Consider the following 24,130-nt stretch of genomic DNA (forward strand, 5'->3'; position numbering starts at 1 on the left):
AGCATTTAATATTAAAATAGCACCATTTACTAAAAAAGTTGCTTTCTCAGTATCTCTCTGAGAATCCCTACTGTAAAGAGAAAAATCTTCCCTACCAGACATCAGTTTAGCTATATACATACAATACATACATATTCACATGTATTTATGTTCTTCCCTTTTAAGAATGGACAGGTAGGCATGATGAAAAGAGCCCATACTAAATAAAAATACTACTTGATGCAGTTCATCTGTCAAAATTTCAAGTAACAGGATGCGGTCTACTTTTCCTTGCAGGGAAATGTCCGATGAATAAGCAGCAGACGCATCCCCTGATGTCACAACAAGCTCACCCTGTCAAGAGAAGGCACTGAGGGCGGAGGAAGAAGCATCAGCACCTCTGCCCTCGCACAGGCAGAGACGGACGCAGACTTTTTGTGGAGAGACGTATGCTGTGAGACAGTCCAGTTTAAGCAGTGCAATCCAGGCTCTGAGAATTGTGGCAAAGAAAAGATGACAGTCTTGACGGGGAGCTTGACGTTGAGAAACACAGGTGCGTTTCTGTGAAGGGTGAGAGGAGTGTCAGTATGAAAGTTACAAACAAAACAAAATATACAGTATGGTACACACTCAAAACTATATAGTTACTATATTTTGCCTTTGAATGTATTATCTCTAATGATTGAGCACATGCTCTTGATTCAGCAAAATGAATTTAACATTAAGTTTTAGGAAATGTCTTATTTCTCTGTGATTCATGTGCAATATGCTGTGAGTGCACTGGTGAGCCAGGCTTTAATAGTTTGGAATTGTTGGAAATATGTAAATTTGGTTTTTGGGGACAGATGAAAAGACTGATATCGATCTTATTTCACCATATGAAGCTGAATCCAGCAGCCACTTAACTGCTCCTATACTAGTAATAGTGCTGTACTCAACCACTCATAAAAACAAAGAAAACAGTCCGATGTTTTACATTTTGTTTTAGTCTGCACTAATTTAAAAAGAATATAAAAAGCATACATTAAAAAATGCTGAACAAGTTGTTGAAAATCATTTAAATCCTGAGTGATTTTAATTTCTTCCACATCTGCAGAGAGCCAGTAACCCATGGGTCATTGAAAATGGAAAAGCAAAATGGAAAAGTATGACGTCATTTATCATTATCTACTGTACTTTATCTACTGCACGCTCAGTTTCTTCCCATCTACGGTGCGGTTTACACCAACCTAGGCAATCTGCTCTGGTAATCAATCAATTCGTTTGGAGTATTAAACCCCCCTTGTCATTTACTTGCCCTTTATCTTTTTTATCTTTTGTTTTCCTGCTCTTATGTACAAAATAGATAATAATCAGCTTCCTGAATTCTCGTTATCTAAATTTTCTTTACTGAAAAAGATAAATTACAATAAGTTAAGAATTAACTGGTGCTGTTCTTAAATGTATGAGAAATTACATTTCTTTTCTTACTTGATCACCATTCTTAAGAACTATATCGAGGAGTATTGTTAAAAGGAGTATTGTTTGCTTTCAGGAGCAAAGTGAAGGAGGAGATGAAAGCAGCACAGCGGGAGGTGAAACGCTGCCTGAGGGAAGCAAAGGACACCTACAGGAGGAAGGTGGAGCAGAAGTTGGAGAGGAACAATATGAGGGAGGTCTGGAATGGTGTGAAAACCATCACAGGCCACAACACCAAGAAAAGCACAGTGGGGGGGACTGTGGAGAAGGCAAACGAACTCAACAACTTCTTCAACAGGTTTGACCAGCCCACAACCCCCCCACCCTCACCCTCACCTTCACTACAGAGTCCAATCCCCACTCTCCTACCTCCCTCGCTTCCCCCCCTTCCTGACACCATGACACCCCCCTCCTCCAATCCCTCTCTCAGCAGCAAGACATCTCCCCCCCTCCCCTCCTCCCAAACATCTCCCAGTGTCACAGTGGATCAGGTCAGGAGACAACTGAGGAAGCTTCGCCCCAGAAAGGCAGCAGGCCCAGACAAGGTGTGTCCTAGGATGCTAAAGGCGTGTGCTGCTGAACTTGGGGAGCCGCTACAACGAGTCTTCAACCTCAGTCTGCGACTGGGGAGAGTGCCCGCCCTATGGAAGACATCCTGCATCGTCCCGGTCCCCAAAAAGAACCGGCCCAATGAGCTGAATGACTTCCGACCGGTGGCACTGACGTCACATCTTATGAAGACTCTAGAGCGGCTCTTCCTCAACCTCCTCCGACCACAGGTACAACATGCCCAGGACCCACTACAGTTTGCATACAAGGCGGGTGTCGGAGTGGAGGATGCCATCCTGTACCTCCTACACAGAGCCCACTCACACCTGGATGGGGGAAAAGGCACGGTCAGGATACTGTTTCTTGACTTTTCCAGTGCCTTTAATACCATCCGGCCCTGTATGCTTCAGGAAAAACTGAACAGGATGGAGGTGGACCCCTGCCTGGTCGCTTGGATCTCCGACTACCTCACCGACAGACCACAGTACGTCAGGCTGAAGGACATCACGTCTGACACAGTGGTCAGCAGCACAGGAGCACCACAGGGAACTGTGCTGTCCCCTCTTCTCTTCACCCTGTACACCTCTGACTTCTGCTACAACTCTGAATTATGCCACATTCAGAAGTTTGCAGACGACACAGCCATCATGGGGTGTATCTGGGATGATCAGGAAGAGGAGTACAGAAGTCTGGTGAGGAACTTTGTCGCATGGAGTCACACAAACCACCTGCAACTCAACACCTCAAAGACTAAGGAACTGGTTGTGGACTTCGGGAGGTCCAGAGAAGGTCCACTGCCGGTTCAGATAGAGGGGGAGGAGGTGGAGGTGGTCAACAAGTACAAGTTCCTCGGGCTGTGGGTGGACAATAAACTGGACTGGTCATGCAACACAGAGCACCTGTATAAAAAAGCCCAAAGCCGACTGTACTTCCTCAGGAGGCTGAGGTCTTTTAACATCTGCAGGAAGCTCCTGAGAATGTTTTACCAGTCGGTGGTTGCTGGAGTACTTTTCTATGCTGTGGTGTGCTGGGGGAGCAGCACAGCAAAGAGGGACTCATCCAGGCTGGAGAAACTGATCAGGAGGGCTAGCTCTGTGGTCGGCATGAAGCTGGACACTCTGGTGACAGTGGCAGAGAAAAGGACATTAAAGAAACTGATGGACATTATGGACAATGCCAGGCATCCTCTGCACACGGCCATAAACAATCAGAAGAGTCTGTTCAGTGACAGGTTGCTTCTCCCAAAGACAAGAACTAACAGACTTAAAAACTCCTTTGTCCCACACGCCATCAAACTGTTTAACTCCTCTCTGGAGGGGAGAGGGAGGGGAAACAGGAGGACAAAGGAGGGGGGAACAACTAAGCTGTAGTGCCTCTTCACTTCACTGTGCAATACCTTTTGTGCAATACTTTTGTAAATAGTCAACAGTGCAATAGACTCAATACTTGAAATGTGCAATTCACTTGTATTTTTATTTTTTATTCCTATTTATTCTATTTATCCCCTTCGTATATTTTATTTATATTGTCTCTGTATTTATATGTGTGTGTGTGTGTGTGTGTGTGTGTGTGTGTGTGTGTGTGTGTGTGTGTGTGTGTGTGTGTGTGTGTGTATATATAATATTCTGTAACTCTGTAACTTCTGTCGGTGCTGTGCTTTTTTGGAAATCGAATTTCCCAGAGGAACCCACCCGAGGGATTAATAAAGTTCTATCTAATCTAATCTAAAAAAGAACAAGCGTTCAGATTAAGGCAAAATACCTCACTGTTCACAGGACGGCTTCATATCTGTGTAGAGGAGCTCTCTCTCTGGGTATCCAGGACACTGTAGTACATGCAGAGGCATAGAAAAAGCATATATTAACCTTTATTTATGCAAGAAGTGAAACTCTTATTTTTGGGAAAGTCTTGGGCTTGGATGGGCAGGATTACATGGGAGAGAGCACACACACTCCACACAGAAGTGCCCAGCTTGGGTTCAAATCCAGGACTCCTTTGCTGTGAGAAAACAGTGCTAATCACTGAGCCACCATGCTGTAACATTAGATAATATCATTAGATACTTCTGAGGTTGATAAGTTACTTTATTACATTCAACATGGAACTACAATTTCACTCAGCTTGGTTTGGAGGTGATCTATTACCAGATACGGCTTAAAAACAATCAGTACCACGGGGAAACTGCTATCGCCAGGCAAGCTGGCAGTGGAATACATGTCTGCATCTTGTAATGGTTTCAACCTCACTGTATCAGTTCCAGGTCTGGCTGGTGACAATTTAGGAATGATAAATGTGTCCTGTTGGCCTCCTGTATCTCAAACTCGCTTCCCCTTCTCCTCACAGCCTGGTTTGTTTGGCCCGTTTCTTTATCTGATCATAGTCCAAAAAGAGGATAACAAGTGAGCCGCTTACGCTTGGTGCTGCCGTACAAAGTTTGCAAACTGCCGGTCCTTAGCGTAGAGCTCAATGATGCGTATCCTGTCTTGGATTTCCTACAGAAAAACAGGATATATGTCCAGAAGGAACATTACATCACAGGCAGATAAACAGTAAACTCAACAGGCTGCAGCTTAGTGAAAACATGACATCAGAAAAAAGCCACAAAGAATTTTAAGTCAACAAAAGGCAGATGGCAATAAAAACCTGATATTAATTATTTTTCATCATAGACAGGTAAAACGTGTAATTAATATGTATTGCTCTTGGTGTGTAACGTCCTCAAAATTCCCAGCTGCACTGCACTCTTTTTTTGTTTTTTGGCCCAAACAGCAACAGCAATTTTCTCACAAAATTCGAGCCAAACAGTCTTCTGAGTGTTGTATAAACTTAAGCCTGGTGTTTTATGTGTACAGAGTAGACAGGGTGACTTGGGAATTACTTCTGCTTACTAATCCAAGAGTTAAAAGAAATAATGAGGTAAAGAAAAGACAACCCTCTCTTCTAATTCAACCACTGGACTGTAGTTCTCTCACGAACCTCCCTAGTCAGTTCGCTGTTCTCATAGATGTGTCGTATCTCCTCGCTGCTGAAGTCAGTGGAGGCCTCAGCGCTGGCACTGCTGTACACGGGAGCTTCAGGGTAGCGGCGGTAGTAGTGACTGTAGCCTGTGGTCGCTTCACTCTCATACATGGGGTTGTACTTGGTCGCCCTCTCTAAAGATGGGAGACTCTCTGCTCGCCTGCAAAATGACACAAACAGTGAAGTCAGTCGCATGGTAGAGAAAGGGTGGGAAACAGAGTCACACATCCAGGAGGAAGAAGTCAGGAAAAGAGCTCCGCGGCCATGAAAAATGTTATTGTACGTTTCATCAATAACTTGTGCCCATTAGAAAGTAGTACATGGGAATAAGAAGTTGTAGCACTTATTGATGAGTGGCTATGAGAAATGCAGTCTGTTGTTGACTCACTATAGCAGCCAAGCTCCATAGGGCTATTATAACACGTAAGGCATGGATGAATTTGACAAATGTTGTTTAGCAGAAGCTTTAAATAATGACAAAAACAGATGTGGACCAGATATGAAAATATTGCATGCAATATGCTGCAGTTTTACAAAGGAGAAATGAACCTTGTCTACTCCTCGCTCGCTGAACTAGCACACACTCTCTAATGAGGGTGTTCTGATTGCTCTGTATAGGATCCAGTGTGTGCCAAATTCAAGCGACTGCCTTGACATGTGATAGGGTAAAATGAATTCAACAATAAAGCCTCTCAAAATCAAAATATAATGGAATTAAAACTAATTTATCCATGCTTCATGCGTAATAATAGCATTATAGAGTTCACATAGTGTGGCCAGTAAACAACAGACTAGTTATCTTGAGGCCACGCATTATTAACACACACACACACACACACACACACACACACACATTTTTATTCATCAGCTACACAATGATTTACATCCTCCGTAACACTGTGGGTCTCAGTAAATAAGATGTTATTGTGGAATAGCCTTTATTAGGCTTAGATAAGCCAGCCTGCTTGTGCCAGAAAGTCAGATTCCAGACTAGTAGAAAGCCTAATGTGTTATGTGTTTAAGGCTTTTCAGCAATAGATCAGCACCATATCTGATCAGTTAATTGGCTGAGGTCAGCACAGTCATTCTCCACAGACAGGTCCGGGATCCATGCCAGACAGATCTTTGTGTGTGTGTGTGTGTGTGTGTGTGTGTGTGTGTGTGTGTGTGTGTGTGTGTGTGTGTGTGTGTCAGAGGAATTCAGGAAAGGAGCAAAGCAGGACACTCCAAACTTCCAGGCAGCAGGAGACGATGGCTGTACCGCTGTAAGTTTAGAAGGATAAAGAGATGGTACAGTGGAAACTTTGACTGTGGCAACTGGCCTGGGATTTCTCAACTTAGTCTGTCCCCTCAAGAAAATAACCACGCTGATTGCATGGAAGAGGGTTGGTCATCAAACAGACTAAATTTAAGTATTTCTCTTCACTATCAAACCATAAAGTATGGTTTCTTTCCATTTAAGACTGACTGACAAAAGGATTTAGTGTTAATTTTCCTATTTTAATCAAATTTAATATCCATTTAAAGACTGAACCATGAAATAATTGTCAGAAAAAAAATTTCTGGCAATTTTTTTGAATAAATAAATAATGATTTGCATATATGATTTTTAATTGGTATCACACAAAACTCAGGTATCAAATACGATAGACCAGGCGTTAACATTTTCCACTGTAGCATGCACCATACGCATTAAATACAGCTCCAAATCTTAACTGAAACTATTTAAACTGTTAAATGTGGCTTCAGTGGATGAATCTGTAAATGAAAAACTGAAGTTCTGTGAAATATGCATTATATTGATACTCAGGTGTGGAGTGCACTGAAAAGCTGGTTTCTCAGTCGTGAACATGCCCTTGAGCCTTCTGAATGGTTTGCCCACTGTAGAAATCTAAATCCAACAGCTTTACAGAGAGGCAGCGAGATTAAAAGCACAGTCATAATTACTAAAGTCAAACAACATTACAAATATCCTGTAAACTCTTAACTGCAACAGAAATCCAAATTCTTTCATTATTAAACCATCCCCATGTGCTCTGTGGTGTTGAAATTACTCTTTGGGTACTAACAGCATTTGACGTGCACTCCTTACCGTATGGGGTCCTCTGACTCATCCTTGTCATACTGATCCCGTAAAGTCCTGGCCAGGAAGAAGATGACTCCAGAGGCCACCAAGAGGAAGCCAGCTACAGAGGCAATCGCTATGCCAACAACCAGCGGCTCGGACACGTACTCCTCGCAATGTTCTCCTCTGTACCACCAGTTCTCCCCGACGCGACACCTGGGGATGACGTTGGAAATTTTTCAAAACCGCGATAACATTTTTTCCAGTGTTCAAAAAATGAAAAAGACGAGAAGCATTGGAAACAGCAGAAGATGAAAATGCTGCATCCCACATCATGATTCATACATACACGTCATGCGTCATGTTGTAACGTCTCTTTCTTTCACTGAATAACAAAAATCTTTAAAAAGTCATCACTGACGACAACAAGTCATTAAATCATTAATACTTTTGGAATAAAGAATCAACAATTCACACCACTCGTTTGGAGCACCACAACACTTTTGTTGGACGGTGTGGGGTAAACAACGATCCAACAGCATCTGGAGCTGCCTGTGTGTTTTACGATGTGGTAGTGGGTGTGAAACAAATGTTAAGCACTCATCTTGGAACAAAGGCCCGTCCTTGTTTGTTCATAATCACTCAAGTTAAGCACACCACATACAAAATCGTGAACATAGCCACTGGACATATTTCTGTCACTGATGTTGGATTGTTCTTGGCACGTCATCTTGTGCACAACTTACACACCACATACAAATTTGCATGTTTGGATATAGATGCATATGCACAGATCTTTAGTCACACAAAACAAAACCTGTGATCATCAGGAATGTCTTGGAAAATATGTAAAAGCATCTAAGGTAGTATAAAATTTAAGAAAGGGTTTGGACCATATCACATTAAACTGAAATCTTTTATCCTGGAGCAGAGAAAATTAATCACCATGTTAATCACATCTTAGCGTTACTGTTTTCAAGTATGTACAGGGCAACAAAAATAAATGTCTTCTGGTGTAGATAACTGAATATTAACTGGCAAAGTTTTGAGCCTTTGCAGATTTGCTAAAATCTAATACATTTTATTTTTAGGCACCTTTAAAAACCCTCAAGGACAAATTACATTAGTACAGCAAATTAAAGACATATACACAACAGTGATCAAAGTAACAATTGACTAAGACTATGTTACAATGAATGGTATGCATTTCTGAACAGATGGGTTTTGACCCATGATTTAAAAATAGAAAGAGAATTTATGGTGGAAGTGCACACCAAAGTCATGGGGCAGGGCAACGAAAGGCTCTGAGTCACTAAGTCGTCAGAAGAGCAGATGGAATAAACAAAAGAGAAGCTGAAGCGGAGTATGGGAGAGGGTAAGGTCAGAAAATAAATCTGGGCTGGTCTAATTATATTTTGTACCCAACAAAGATATAAAACATAATCTTCATTTTATTTACTTATTTATAATTTGCAAGGCCAGCTAGATTTATGGGGAGACCCAGCTAGCACTTGAAAATCTGTTTATGTGATGGAGTACTAGCCTCACAAATCTGCAAACTCAGACACACTATCCAGCACACAATCTCAGATCACTTCCCCTAATCCCCGCCTGTCACCCACCTGCAGATGGCTCCCTGGCCAGGGATGACGTCGCATTTGCCGTCATTGAGACAAAAGTCAGTCTGCAGCTCACAGATGCTCTGACAGGGCAAGCCATCCACGCTGAAATACCCAGCATTGCAGACGCACTCTGCCTCCCCAGACCACTTGTTCACTTTACACTCAGCGTACTCGTTACACGCCTGGAACTTACAGGGATCGGCCTGGTCACCTGTAAAATAAAATAACCTTCTCAAATGTGCATGGTCAAGAGAACTCAGACTACAAATGAACTACAAATTGAAATAGCTAACAACAAACGGACACGTACTAGTTGGCTTATGTAATCCAGCTGAACCCTGGAGTTAGTTACTATACCGGGATATGTCATTCTACTCACACTAACCGGTTGGTCAGAGTGAACAGTAGATAATGATATGTGTCAACATGGCTGCAGTCCAAGGAAGCCTGATTATCTCATTCCAGCTTATCTGTTTGTGACGCTCAGCTCTGCCACAAGTCACAATAATTCAATTCAGTTCAATTCAATTCAGTTTTATTTACGGAGAGCTAATTTTAAACAGGAAGAAACCTTCAGCAGAAGCAAACTCAGCAAGGGGAAAAAGGGGTTGGCAAGGTTTTGTAGGCTTTTGCGCACTGTGCTATACTTTGCCTTAGAATACCTTAGAATACTTTGCAAAGCAATATTCTAAGGTGACAATGAAGTAAGTGTTTAAAATTTATGGAAATAAGCCAATTGCCTTCTTTTCATGAGTTTGTTATACAATGCTAGCATGAAAGCATTTAAAAAGGCTAATTTAGATCCCCAAATACATGCAAGGAAGTAGCTAAAGATAGCTGGTGACAGGTGAGACTTTCTCATAGAACAGTGGTTCTTGGCAACAAGAACAGAAATAGTGATTTCTTTAGGAGACCTTTGACAGGGATCTCAAGAAGAAGTGCTGTCCTTATGACAGCACTGGTTGTCAGTGAGAGCATACCTGATTCAACATCCAGTGAATACTTGTCAATGGCCAGGTTCATGGTCTGGTAGGCTGTGTTACAAAAGTCCTCCAAGATTAAGTAGACAGTTGTTGTGACGCCACGAGCCACAGGCTTCCCGAATTTCATCCGGCTGTTGACTACAATGCTCCCATTTCGGAAGTTCAAGATCTCCAGGTTCTCAAAGTGACTGAGGTTGGATTGTAGGTAGGGCACAAGCTAGGGAACAGTTGAAAAATGTGCAGTTTGATGTTACAAGCAAAAGGATTTTACACAGGATTGTGAATAATGAAAATAACAAATACTGCAAGACGCAGGCATTTACCAGCTCGAGGAAGCGTTGCTCCAGAGCTTTGTACTCTGGGGAACTCTTGTTAAAGAGATCCTCTGAGAAGATCATGTTGGTCACCCTCAGACTAAAGAAAACCATTAGTGCTCGTCCAGGGTTTACAGGCATGGCAATACTAGCCTGGTCTGTGCCGTGGCCCACACCTATTGGGAATCCGGTGCTGCCCTCCTCTGTGTGGTTAATCAAACCATAACCATACTGAACCACATTATAACCATGGTCTCCAGTGGTGGTATCGTCCAAGCCATCATCAGTAGTCTGGATCTAGGCGATAAGAAAGTAAAATGATTTGATTATCAGATGCAGACAGCATACATTTTTTGTTCAAAACAAATCTTGTTTGATTCTATTGCTTTACCTCCACCAGTAAAGGCATGTCTGTGTCAGGCTCATCATCAAAATCAGGGTTTACATAAGAGATACGGGTAAAGGGTGACTCCCTCTCTGGAGACAGAGCAGTTGGTTGGGCAGGGCCCAGAGAATCTGTCACTGGTGGTTCAGGAACATCTTTGTTAACCAGTAAGATTTCATCATCTGTAAGATCTTCTCTAGAGATCTCTGGAGTTTCTGGAGGCTCTTCTACTACAACTGGAGCTTCAGACAGAGCCTCTTCATTTCTTTCGTGATCCTGATTTTCTACTGATTCTTCCAAGCCATTCTCTTCAAATACAGGTTCCTCGGGGCTGGCCGACAGCACATTAATGGCTGAATTTTCTGGTCTTAGGGTGTTAGCCTCCTCATTATCAGGTGGAATATCTGCAGGGTTAGACTCTTCTGATGTCCCCTCAATGGAGTTATCGCCAACAGGAAGAAGACTCATCTTCGTTGGCTCTGGCTGTGATGCTTCACTAGTTATATCTACAGCATCTGGAATTGGTATTTGGGCAGGTAGACCCTTTTCTTCCTTGGTTTCAGTTATGACAGTAAAGATTTCAAGTTCCTCTATAATCTCAACAACATCATCTGGATTCTCCTCTTCCATAGGTACAGCTGTAGGTCCAAATGTCTCTTCCTCAGCTCCAGATGTAACATCTGCATTTATGGTGATTTCTTCTGTTTTCACCTCTTCCTCTGAAGCAGTTTCCCCAAGGGACATTTCCTCCTCTTCTGGAGTGATTGTAGATGGTTCAATTAGCCCCTCCAAAACATCTGGGACTGAACCAGAGGCTTCAATTTCTACTGGGGGTTCAGGCAGTGTGACGCTTCCTGGCAGTTCAGCTGGAAGGTCTTCAGGTGGAGGAGGTTCTACAGAGAAAATCTGCACAGTATCCTCCAGCAACAAACCCTCCTTCTCAATCCCTGAAAAAACAAAGATAAGAAGAAACTCACTCTCTATTATAGAAGATATCTGACATATGATATCTTATGATATTATGATATAAGAACTAATGAAAAAGGTAGTCTTGTATAGCTGGAATGCTATGTGGAAAAATAAAGCATCATATGTAAAATTGCCCAAATAACACTTACCGGCATCTTCAGGTATACGGAAGGTCAGATCAAGAGCAGGAGATGCAACTTCACTCTCCTCTAGAACAATAACATTATTTTCTATTGTTGCCACTGTGTTGGTTTCTGAAGATTCACTTTTGATGTCCTCTTCCAGCGTCAGGACCTCTGGCGGCTTATCAACAGCACTGATCTGCATCACAAACAGGAGCTCTGATTGGCCAGTCACCAGAGGCAGAGATTTTTAATCTTATCCCCAAACACCCTTTTTACTTTGGTGACAGTGGGAAGGAAAAACTCCCTTTCAACAGGAAGACACCTAGATATATCATGAAAGTTAATTATAGCAAATGCCTGACTTAATGCAAAGCCAGACACATCAGGAGGATTATGTGTGAGCCATGGCAGAGAATGGAGTGATTGCTTAATGCCAACTTTAAGGACACTGCTGGTATGTTAACCAAGCTTTGTTGTGAAATACTGCTTAATCATCTTTTATTAGAACCACATCTAGTGTTGAGGTAAACACTGTGTGTGTAATTAAAGACTGAACAAAGTTAGTTGAGAGTTAGTTGATGGTGTTGCGGTGTTTAACACTGTTGCCTCACATCAAGAAAGTCCTGGGTTTGAATCCATTCTGGGGCTTTTCTATGTGGGTTTTCTCTGTGTCTGTGTGGGTTCTCTCCAGGTACTCTGGCTTAGGTTACATGGTGATTGTAAACCAACCTTAGGTGTGAACGCAAAAGTAAGTGGCCGTCTGTCATTCTGTGTTAGCCCTGCAACAGATTGACAGCCTGTGCTGTGACAGGTAAGACAAGCTCAAGCCCTCTTGCAACTCTGAATTGAGTAACAGGAAGAAAGTGGATAGTTGGAGCTTTCAATATGTATTCTAATGAATGTGTCTTTGTGTTGCATATACTTGTTAACCAAGAGGAAATGTTGGTGCTGTTAGGTATTTTGATACCATAGTAGCATTTACAGGATATTGTTTTATACAGGAAAACTGTTACTCAATAAGGCCCAACTACTAGTTGTTTTTCTCTTTCTCTGTGACCCAAGAATTAATGTGTAGGACTCACAAGCTGGTACCCCAAGGTCGAAAACACCACAGAGATGAGACCACTTCCTTACTCCCATCCTCCCTTTTTCTTTATCTCCTGGAAAAGGCTCGTTAAAGGCTAGGTGGTTTGTTTCAGAATTCACTAATGAAAGAACTCTGTATTTTATGTCTAGGAGTGTATTTTGCTGGGATGATCATAAATTGTAGCTGAGCTGATAAACTACACACAGGATACTTCTTTGTTCACAAGGCAGGAAGACGTTTCCTTATTTGGTCTGTACCGGTTTGAACTGGGAAAGCTGACACACGAACCTTTTTTTTCATCTATATAAACTGCTGTGTATCAAATAAACCTTTGAGTCGATTTGGGAAGACAACCTGAAGCAGTCTGTGTTTCCTTGTTCTCCCAAGCTGCTCCCGACGTCGTAACTAACCCAGCTGAATGGCATACCTGAGTGTTACTTTAAATAATTAGGAATCTTATAAGGAAAGGACAGAACTCTGCTTATCGCTCACGCCACGGAGGAAACCCGGGAAGGCAATTTCCTTCAGGTGCCTGGTTAAATCACGTTACTTTGGTGAAGTGTGTGATGATTGAAGACTGCACAGCTGAAACTTGAGCTACCTTACAATAATGATTGTACCGTATATATATATATATATATATATATATATATATATGTATGTATGTATGTATGTATATGTCTGTACATCTATGTGTCCTATCACCTCCTTATAGGTTGGCATATCTCAATGAAAATGTGCACAGACATAGTCACACATACAGCTATCATTAATATATTTTTTTAGAGAATTGCATACAGTTTTTGTGAGTTTTTGAGTGCGTGTGTGTGTGTGTACTCTTTCTATTAACTGCTGCTAAACCACCCAAGTCTTTCTGAATAACTGCAGAGTTTTTATTTCAATAACTGTATCAATCTATATTTCATATAGATATATAATTATATGTTCTTGTTCCTGTGCTTTCACATTAAGTCTTAGTGGTCCAAGTCTTAGTTTTGCTCATGGACCTTGTGTTTTTGTAGTGCATTAAGCTAATTCCCTAATTCCTTTTTATAGTTAAAGAATTTCTACTATACTACTTTTGCTATTGTATCTATTTAGTTTGATGGCTTATCATAAGATTCATATTTCTCATAACAACCAAATGAAATCTTTATTTAAACCGTTCCAACTTCAAATCAGGGTAGAAACTCTCCAACCTCATACCATGTGTCAAATTATCAGGCTATGCTGAAAATGTGACCAAAGCAAACCGAACTGTGATTATCATTAAAAGCACACTCAAACACAAGAGAGCACGAACAGAGACATACTTTAGATGGTATTGCTTGTCTAGATAAATTCTCAAGTGCAGTCTCTGTTGACTCATGGCGCTGTGGTGCACTGCAGTCTCTGCCCAAGAATAGCAGTGGATTATTACAGCAAGAACCAAACTAATCCTCAAAGCTTCACTTCATCCTTGCTAGTGAGCTCATCCCCTACCTGCGCTGGTGTAGTCTGGATAACATCTCAAGGCAGTTACGGGTCTTCACCACGGTGTCTTTTAACAAAAGCGATGTACAAATTCCAAGCAGCTGGATCGCCTGGAGAGAGATTGTTTTCATGATAGCTGTGGAGGTAACTTGTTACTCACCATGGCTCCGTCTTCAGTGTTGATAGAGTGAGGAATCTCAGACACTGTGGAACCACAGAAGAAACAAACATTAACAAAAACTGACATACAACACACAAACATGCCAAATAGCCTAAATATTTCTGCCTGCCGGCGTATTCAAAATTCTGTTAACTGTTAGTGTTTCAGCACAGACTGCCTGCTTTTTGACGGCGTCACCTCCAGGGGTAAATATCAACAAATCAGTGCTAAAATCTGGAATAAATATCAGCCACTGTGGTCCAAGGCTATTATTGCATCACCACCAAGGCAAAAAAAACAAAGCCAAAGCTGTGTCTTTAAGTCCCCAAGCCACATGTGTCAGCCATATGAGAATGTTTAGCCATCATTTTAGATGTCACAGCCTATAACTAATATGGAAATGAGAGGGCATCCATCTTTAAAAGTGCTTGCCTTTGCAGTAAACTAATGACCTGCAGTCTTTAAAAACACAAGGCTGAAGAAATCTCACAGGAGATTTCTTTAATTATATGTTAACGTATAATTAAATGACCAAAGTAAAAGGTAGGTAGGATATTGACTGCCTGAGTTTTTAGGTGGCATATTTAAAAAAAAAAATCATTGTGTAAAGGTGTCTGTGATTGGGTGAGTTTGTGACCCAGTTTTGCGCTGTTGTCACATCTTGGCAAAGTCTACAGACAACATAAAAAATTGCAAAAGTACTCAAACAGTCTTTGAGATAGTTCTTGCCACAGAAGGTGTCTCCAGGAGCATATCTTGCATGGATAACACATTCACAGACTCACAAGGTTAAAATAATCCCCGCTTCAGTCTCTCAAAACTCAGACATCTGCATAAATATGTAGAATCTGTAGGCAAGGGACAGGATTTGGGGGGATACGTAAAGTAGTGTGAATGCTATTGATCAATATCTATGATAAACTTTAGAGGAAAGCAGGTAAACAGTCCATGTGGAGAACAAAACAGCAATGACATTATTGCAAACGCACTGATTAACAATGACTGTATGTTTGTATTCTCTTATTGTATTTTCAGCATCATGGTGCACTGTGGGCAATGTTATTATCACATATCGACACTTCAAAAAAACATAGGGAATAAAATAAACCATATCTTTGCTTTGAATATGCCTGCTTCCAGTCTGACCATCTTTAAAGGAGAGCAATGCTAAGTAGGTTAAGTCAATTTTTAAGAGTTCACTGTGAAATCCAAAATATGTATGCCCAAAAAAAGAAAGGATTACAGTAAAGCCTAAAAATCTAAAGCTCAGATTTCAAACATCCTTTCTGCTGAGTTCTCCTTTGCTGACCATTTAATGACGAGGATTTAACTGACACACTGAATAAATACACAGTTCCTATAACTGATGACTGTTATTTGTCCATTAAAAATGGCCCAGTTGTGGGACTGAAACTTGTCTCTGTCCATTTGACAGAAAGAGAGTCAAATAAAAAACAGATGAGACTATTAAAAGCCTGGAATGTTTTCTCAAGTGACGAACGGTGTGTTTTAATATCAGTGCAATGTCAACAGCGTCTCTATTTGACATGACACATGTAGGTTTGCCCTGCGATGCACGCACCACCTTTTCCAGTGCATTCCCAGTGACTCCACTGCCATGCTGGCAAAATAAATCTCTGCAGTATAGTGGAAATATGAGCGTATCAGTTTAGGGAATATCTTTAGGAAGACTGGCAGTAATGCACATCATCTTACCACTCTCCAGCTTTTTGTCATCTAGGTCTTCAATGAAAATTTTGTTGTCCTCACTGATGGTGAGGACCACAGTGGGGTGCTCCTTGAACTCCCGATAGGAGTTCTCCACTTGGTTCGACTGTAGGGTCAGGTAGTTCAGTTGTTCAGCGGTCACTCCTGCTCCATTCACCACCACTGTGACGGCATAGTCCACCACCAAACCACCAAACCTGCTGACACAAGTATGCTGTTGTTATATTATATCAAGTTCATATAGTGATCCAGGTTAGGCCTAGGGACAATTTTAATATAATTTTCCTATATTTTGGGCAACTGCACTCTCATATTGTACTTATGTTATGCTAATTATGATTGAATTCTTCACTATAAATATATTACGTTATTGATAATCCCCACCTCTAATCTCTCTCCTTTAAAGCTCCCATTACCGCTCCACTACAGCAGCGAGTTTAAATATTTAATTTAAAATAAGCAGAGAGGGTTTCTCATGCATTTTCATGACCAGTATATTATTATCCCATTCAATAGTTTACATTTATCCTTTGCACACAATTACACTAAAGGTATTAGAGGGAAAGAGGAAGAAAATTGTTCAGGCATTAGCTTGATTTAATGATAAACCTTTTTTTAAAAATTGTAGAACGCTAACATATGACTGATGAATCGTGTGATTTATTCTTGCTTGGAACGCAGGAGTGTGACTGTATAGCGCTAAAGGAGCCGAGTCAGCAGAATGATCAATATCATCATAATAAACATGGAAACCTCACAAGAGATTCCAGAGCCTGGAAAAAGCCATCTATCAGGCTTCATTTGACTACTGGGAGCCCTCCATGTCCATGCTGACCTAGTTTGTTGGGTTACTGGCAGACAGCTGAGCATGTGCTGACCCAAAGTCAGCCCCATTTAGAAGGAGATCCAGTTCACAAAAGGGCAGTCAGGCAGCGCTCTGCTCCTGCTGTGCCTTGTAAGTTGGAGTTAGAAGTTGCATGCAAGGTTGATTACAGCAATAAATTCATTTCTTACTCACCTATTTAATGTATAGCCATAATTTCATGAATAAATAATATTCAGAGTACAGTTACCAAAAAAACTAATGACTGCTTCTAACTATTATAACTATGTTTATTCAGGTATTGAATGTGAGCAAACATACAAGGTATATAAACGTTGATTTCATTGCACCTCAACAACAAACTTTGTACCCTACAACATTTATCAGGCCTTTTGTATTTACAATTTTCTACACAGATTCATACATTGAATAATAAATGAATACTTCAAACAGACGACATGTGTTGTTTTCTCTTGTTTTCCAGAGGTTGTGAGAAACACATTACTCTCAAATCTTACTGTTAAATATGAAGCCCTGACCAGTTAGCGTAGCTTAGCTGTAAACAGCAGGGAAGACTGTTTTTATACAACCCCTTTGCAAAAAATGTTTTGGCGCTGCGTAAAATGTAAATTAAAAACAGAATGCAATGATTTGCGGATTTCATAAACACAAATTCACCGCTGTGTAAACAATCTTTAAAATGCCTGTGAACTGAGATCATGTCCACGTATGGCTTCTTTTGTGGATGGCAGAGCTTTAACCTGCATTTGTGGATGGTGCTGAGGAAATGTTCTGGAAACGTTCCCGAGCTCTTGCATTAATTTCCATGAAAGAAATGGGCTATTTTCATGCAGTGGCATTTAAGGGCCTGAAGACCAGGAGCTTCCAATACAGATTTTTGGCCTTGTCCCTTGTGCACTGCCAGTCTTTTTATCTTTTGGTGGTATTATTCCATCAAATTCAAAATTATTTAATATTTGTCATGAAATAGCCTCACTTTAAGTATTTGATATGTCTCCTGTGTTCTGCCATGACTTAAATATGGATTTATGGATTTTTGTGTCCCAACCCTTTACACAGCATCATAAATGTTGTGGAATTGGGTTTATATGTCCAACGATAAAATACCAGCACACCTAAAGCTCAATAATCAGTGCATAATAGCCAATGTGTTTATTCTGCACACACAATAAAAATGTCTAACAAAGTTGCATTTTATGAAAAGTTATATCAAAGCTTCTAGGCGCTGCTGGATTTAACGATTCCTGGAAGTTCCTCGTTCCAGTCAACGATCCAGCACAGCATATTGCAAACTAAATTCTTAAACTGTCATTTATCCCCTTCTGCTTTTGTTCAGCTCAAACAAACCAGTTCAGTTTAGCTTTCCAAATAGCCATTTCCCTCTGTTTCCAATTTTTGTTAAGCTAAACTAACATGGTGCTGGCTGAAGCTTTTGTACCAGTCCCACATAAGCATGAGACCTCTCATCTAAATCCCCATGAGGGAATGTACAAGCAGATTGTTTGACCCTGCATTCTGTTTGTTGTCCATTCACTTGCCTTTTGTAATTCCCTTATTTTTCTCCATTTCACCACACAAACAGGTTATTTTTGCCGATAACTCCACTCATTTCCATCCTTCCAGGTAAAGCTCAGATTATCGTCTCTATACAGGAGCACCTGCTCACTTGGTTCGACCCACCCTGATCCCACTTAACAGGTGAGTGACTGCGTTAAGTCCATTAACACAGGCAACTAGTGACACAGCTTAACACGTGCCCACGCTCACAGGTAAACACAGTGTGAGATGAAGCTGGGGTCACACACATACACAGCTCTAGTTAAGGTTGATAGGGATCTGTGGGCTTAAACACAACACAGGATGAGGAGAGCTATTCAAGGTCGAAGTACCAGAGCAACTACTGATGACTCACCCCTCTGCGTCATCTTGCGGCCTGTGTGAAACAAGCGAGATCTGTTAAACTTCTGCCGAGAGCTCAAATCACGATACAAGTATTACAAAAAGAGGCGGCTTTAAAAGGCCATTTGTTCTGACAGCCATAATCATTGGAGAGAAGCTGACCTGAAGTCAGTTACAGACACACTTTTAAATCCAGGAAGCCCCTCCAGAGCGTCTTCTATCTGCAAAGACAAAGTTGACCAGGCATCAGAGTGGAAACCGCAGTTAATTTGTTTCTTATTTCGAGTGGTTTACAATGAACTTGCTTGCCAAAATAAATCTCATTTATTGTTCCAAAAGGACTTCAAAGTACTCGAAATGTCGTCCCCGGATTATTTTCCTTAAAAGACAAACTGCTCATAGAAAACAGCTTGTAGTGGTTTTCAAGGCCTTGCTTCACCACACTAACATGAAAAAAGAAATAGATATAGTCGTGTCGTCCTGCAGACTCACTGACCCAGTTTATTAAATCTTCCAGAGATGAAGAAGTATGCGTACAGGTCTCCAGGGTCTTTCGTCTGCTGACTTCTCCTCCACTTCCTCTTTCTTTACACTCATTTACCATCAGTCCCTATCTTACCCTCCACTCCACTTTTCTTCTTTATCTCTTCAAGGCACGCAAACTTGCTTGTATGCATGACGTTTCTTGCTATAGACTACAGTATGTCAAGGTGTGTGCAGATGTTAGCTGTCCAGGAAATCCCCGCAGAGAATAAAAGCAGCTCAGAAATCAAAAGAAAAAAAAATACTGAAAGCATTCATCAAATGCAAAACACATACACGTGTGTGCACAAAAAAATGCACCAAATTGTCTGTTTAATGTTTTCATTTGCAAGGTTTTGTGCATCCGCTGCCAGGGAAAAGGCCTGTAGGCATGTTTACTGAATCTTCCAAGTACCTGTAAAACCACTGGATACCTGTGCAGCGGCGTGCATGTGCGGAAGTTTATGTATTCCCAAGACATGAGTCATGAAGCTGGATTTTCAGCACATTATTATTTCACCCTAACCAACTGTGTATCATAAAGTCAGTGTGTTTTGAGCCCTTGCCTAACAGTTTGAGTTTAACTACTGCTGTCATTAAAGTGCGAGTTATTAAAACTAACAGTGCTTCAATCACAGACCATAAACCAGTAGATATAGAGAGTCCAGGCCAGCGCCAAGGCTCAGATGGGAGATATAAAGGGAAACAGACATGAGGAGCCAGAGCTAGAGGCAAACCTTTTCAGCGAGCTGTCTGCTGAGTGTTTGGTACTGGAGGCTGGCCGGATCAGCAAGGCTCTCGTTGTACATTTCTCCTGACAAGAGGATGCTTAGCTCCACAACCTGCTCCAGCGGAGCAGGAGTAGGCGGTTGTACGGTTATATCATTGTAAAGCTGAGTAGTGAGAAAGAGATAAAGACGCACTTTAGTTAAGGGCAAATGATCAATCCCAGTCTGCAAGCAATCTGTGTTTACACTCACAGGACTCTCCTCTACTCCTGGTGAAATGGCAGGGGAATCCTCCTCCTTGTTTTCAGCTGTGTCTTCTAGGTGGTTAAGTTCATATGCAAAAGAAAAAGGGATTGTCGGTTTATTTGAGGTGGATGTCAGCTTAAACGTTTGGCAAGTGCCATGATTAGTGATAGTTATATGGATTAGACTGTCCTTACCCTGACTTCTTGCTAAATCTAAGGGTCAGCTGACCTAAAGCCAAGTTCACATACCGAGCACTTAAGGATGCACACTCCAAAATACAAAACTGCACACTAGACACGGGCCAGACACAAAAACAGCAAATCTATATCAGGGTGGTTAAATAAAAGGGGGATTTTTGCTACAGATGCCAGTATAATCAGGTAAAACACTGACCTAGCTCAGGAGCTTCAACGGATTCTGGTATGTCTGGTGTTGGAGTGCTGTGAAACACAGGAGGATCATGTTAGCGACGCCGATACAACGTTACACAATTATGATATAATAAAAAGGCAATAAGCACAACTATTAATGGCTTATGCACACTGCATGTAGGGTCGGAATAAGAAGTTAATGGAAGCAAATCCAGTTTCCCAGTGTCTGAAAATTATTGAAGGTTAGATTTTTGTCTATTAATTTAGTTTGTTAAAAAAGATTTTAAAAAAGAGGCAAAGACTGAGATCCAAGCAAGTCAGAAGCAGTCAAGCTATTTGTAATTGTTTATTTAAATTAGATAAACTGTTGCACCATTGGCTAACAGGACTCAACCATATCGATATATAATCACTACACTAAAAAAATAAATAAATAAATTATTTCTTAACTTCCTTTCAACTAATTTAATTACTTGTATATTTTGTATGCAATTTTGTTACAGAAGTACAGAGTAAAATGTTAAATTTATGGAATCTTGTCAAATGAAATGTACTGGATTTGCATAAATTTAGAGCATCTGAATAAATAAACCTTTGATTTTATATATTTCACATGAATTTGACTTTGTGTTTATTGGGGGGTAAAAAAAATATTTTTTAAGTGTGCTGTTCAAATGAGCTGTAAAAGATAATAATTATATTATTCTGGGGGGAAAAAACATGTGATTCATGTGTTTACCAAATACCTTCAAACATTTGGTGAAATCGATGCTGTTTATACAACTGTGAATGTTACTGCAGACACATTGTTTGGCATTTCTGGGCACGATGGGAAACATGTGATATCCAAATCATGTGCATGTTGCTAACATTTGATTGAGGACTAGGGGAGATGCATGTATTACGAGGTCCTAACTTTCAAAACCAAATTTTGTACCAACTCAAACTCACTAACCAAGAAAAGGTAAACATGTTCCAAATCATGTTTGATAAGTGATGAGTGGGAATATGAACAGGTAAGGTTGAAGAGCTTTGACAACCTTACCTGCACATATGTTGCCAGGACCTGGTGGGCTCACTACAGATAGTGGTAAAAGTGACACATTTACAAAACACAGACTTAATAATGAGATCATGAACGCATCATTAAAAGGTCACTTTGGGGAAAACAAAGCAGAGAGTTTCTTTTACCTCTTCAAACTGGGCAGCGACATTCTCTGGAAGTGGAAAACAGTTTCATGAGCCAGCTCCAGAGAAAATCATGTTTTGTACTAATCGCATATCATTTTATTGTTATTTAGTTACCTTTTTAGCCAGAGTCTGATGCTCCTCTGACGTACTAAAGTAGCTGCCAATATCCCGTGCAGAGACTATGCCCTCCTGACATCGACTCATCCAGCTTTGGTACTCTTCTTGCTCTGGGAGGCGGTCCCAGAAGATCTTAAATGCCTCCCATATGGTCTCCTGGCACACTGGTTAGACCAGAGAAAGACAGCACCCTCTTAAAAAATTTATCTGGAGAACTTTCTTTCATAGTAATGTTTTCCAAGTTATTTTTATTGGGGTGAAACTTGAACCCTAACTTAAATGTATGCTTGTTTGACAAGGAAACCACGACACACGTTCATTAGCTGAGAAATAAGATCATATTTTATGAGTTTGACTCATTTACAATCTTGATATCATTAGTTAGAGTTTCTGGGGGCCCAAGCTAAATCATAAATCTATCCATTTCCACGTTGATGTCGTGATATAACTCTCATACTGGGCGCTGATCCAAAATCAGTGCACAGACATATGCTCCAATCTTCTTCTCTAATTAACAGTGTCCACAAGGCTGCAGTGATCACTTCTAAATCCATATCTAACTTGCATAACAAACCTGCCCATGCACACATATAAGAAAGAGCTAAATGTCTGTTTTTACTGTAACTTTTGGCTTTTTAGAAAAAATCTTTTTTTTTTTGTTGTTTGTGTAATATTTGTATTTTTTCTCTGCGTGAATTGCTAATTTCATGAACTATTCCAAGCGAAGTACTTTAAAGCAGCATTACCTACTAATATGCAACTTGGCTGTCAAATTGCATTGTGGGTTATTGGTAGATAATATAAAAATATATAATGCAGTGCTAAATTGTGCAATAATCCTTTAAAAGCACACCAGAACTCGTCGGCAGGGCTGGTAAGATGCAGTGTAGGTAACAACGGCTTCTTTTAATGGAGACCTGATGTTGTGTAGATGCTACCAGTGTGTGTGGTGTAATGTTATTTCAGTAAATGAGCCCAATAAGTGGAGCAATCTGTTTTGATACAAATCTAATGAAGTCTAATTGAGTCTGATGGATCTTATTGCATAAACACAGCAAAGGTTAACTCTCTCGTCCACTGGAGAATTAAATCTTTTCACACTGTAGACACGCAAAGGGGAAGATACAGAGGGGGCAATCTCTCAAAATCAGTTTGTTTGTTCTTTTTGGTGCCATCTTCACACCTTGGTGTGACAGTGACAATGAAACTCCATTTACAATATTCATTTTTAACACCGATTCACACTGGGTCTTACCTCTGAGATGAAAGTAGCTCAGATGGTTTGCAATGACTTGCTCGGCGGTCTCTTGCGCGCACAGTTTGACTCCACTTGGAAAAAGGATGTTCCTTTTCTGTCGAGAGATAACCGCGTGGCTCTCACGCGATGGCTTCACCTCAGATATGTGAGTGATGCGTGGAAACACCACAGGCTCCTGAGTATAAGGCAGATCAAGGTATCCCATAGAGGAACCTTCCATCATTGCATCTGGGGTGCACAACAACAACAAAGTTTAAAATATAGAGTTTGTGTGTGCATTTAGGTAAGTAGTGAACGCTTGATTTTTAAGTCAACTAATGCCACGTACCTGTCTTTAGGTCCAGAAATATGACCATTAAACCAAACACAGCAGGGTAGAAAACACATTTCCACGAGAGGATGCTCATGTTAAATCCGTGATTGTGCTTAGATCCGTGGCCTTGGGAAAGGATCAAGGAGATACGTGTTTCGTCTCAAGTCACGCAACAGCAGTAGGACAAACTGAGTACGAGTTTGCATATTTCAGAATTCTCCAAAGAAGACCCCAAAGAATAAGAGAAGCCCAATCACAAATCATCTGCTGACACAGTCACACTGTGGGCTCGCGCTTTCCTCTGTGCCCGGGGAGAGGTGTTTCCCATGGTGCTGAGAGGACAGCTCCTGGCTCAGGTAGATAGGCAGATGGCACTTGAGAGAGAGGAGGATTTTTTAATGCTCTCTAATCCTGTTTACAGTAAGTCTTTTAGGAGAGCTCACCAAGAAGTTACTGGAGCAACACTGGGAGGGGAGGGTACTTAGTGTGGAGGAAACGTGGTCAGAGAGGAGGTAACAATGGCTACATAAAGGCCAAAGAGCAGCCACATGTACTCTATGTATGTAGAGGAATGTGAGGCAGGTCAAGGATTGAGTTGGCCATTAAGGTCATTTTGGGGAAAAAAAAAAAAGAGTCCCTTTAACTGGCAGTCACCCAGTTAAATGTGCACTCAGACTCATGAGCTCAAGAGATGACATTTAGCCACTTGCTATTTCGATGGGGTTT

General features: G+C 41.0%; 1 protein-coding gene across 2 annotated transcripts; it reads right to left on the reverse strand.

The window, feature by feature from the left end:
* Positions 1-428: 428 nt before the first annotated feature.
* impg2a (interphotoreceptor matrix proteoglycan 2a) lies at positions 429-23,736 on the reverse strand. 2 transcript variants are annotated; one of them, XM_082508043.1, is made up of 22 exons: positions 23,420-23,736; positions 23,089-23,319; positions 21,831-21,997; positions 21,717-21,742; positions 21,571-21,603; positions 20,548-20,594; positions 20,161-20,225; positions 19,918-20,073; positions 18,821-18,879; positions 18,672-18,692; positions 15,904-16,112; positions 14,188-14,231; positions 11,492-11,663; positions 10,380-11,320; positions 9,998-10,285; positions 9,672-9,891; positions 8,692-8,902; positions 7,097-7,285; positions 4,963-5,164; positions 4,399-4,478; positions 3,748-3,811; positions 429-540 (listed from the first exon to the last, which is right to left on the reverse strand). In XM_082508043.1, exons 1-21 carry the CDS (start codon positions 23,496-23,498, stop codon positions 3,769-3,771), a joined length of 3,483 nt encoding a protein of 1,160 aa, XP_082364169.1. In that variant the 5' UTR covers positions 23,499-23,736; the 3' UTR covers positions 429-540; positions 3,748-3,768. The 2 variants fall into 2 exon arrangements, with proteins under 2 accessions (XP_082364169.1, XP_082364170.1); XM_082508044.1 differs by lacking the exon at positions 21,571-21,603.
* Positions 23,737-24,130: the final 394 nt, after the last annotated feature.

The sequence above is a fragment of the Aulonocara stuartgranti genome, assembly GCF_965226115.1.
Source record: "Aulonocara stuartgranti genome assembly, chromosome: 16".
Taxonomy (NCBI): Eukaryota; Metazoa; Chordata; class Actinopteri; order Cichliformes; family Cichlidae; genus Aulonocara; species Aulonocara stuartgranti.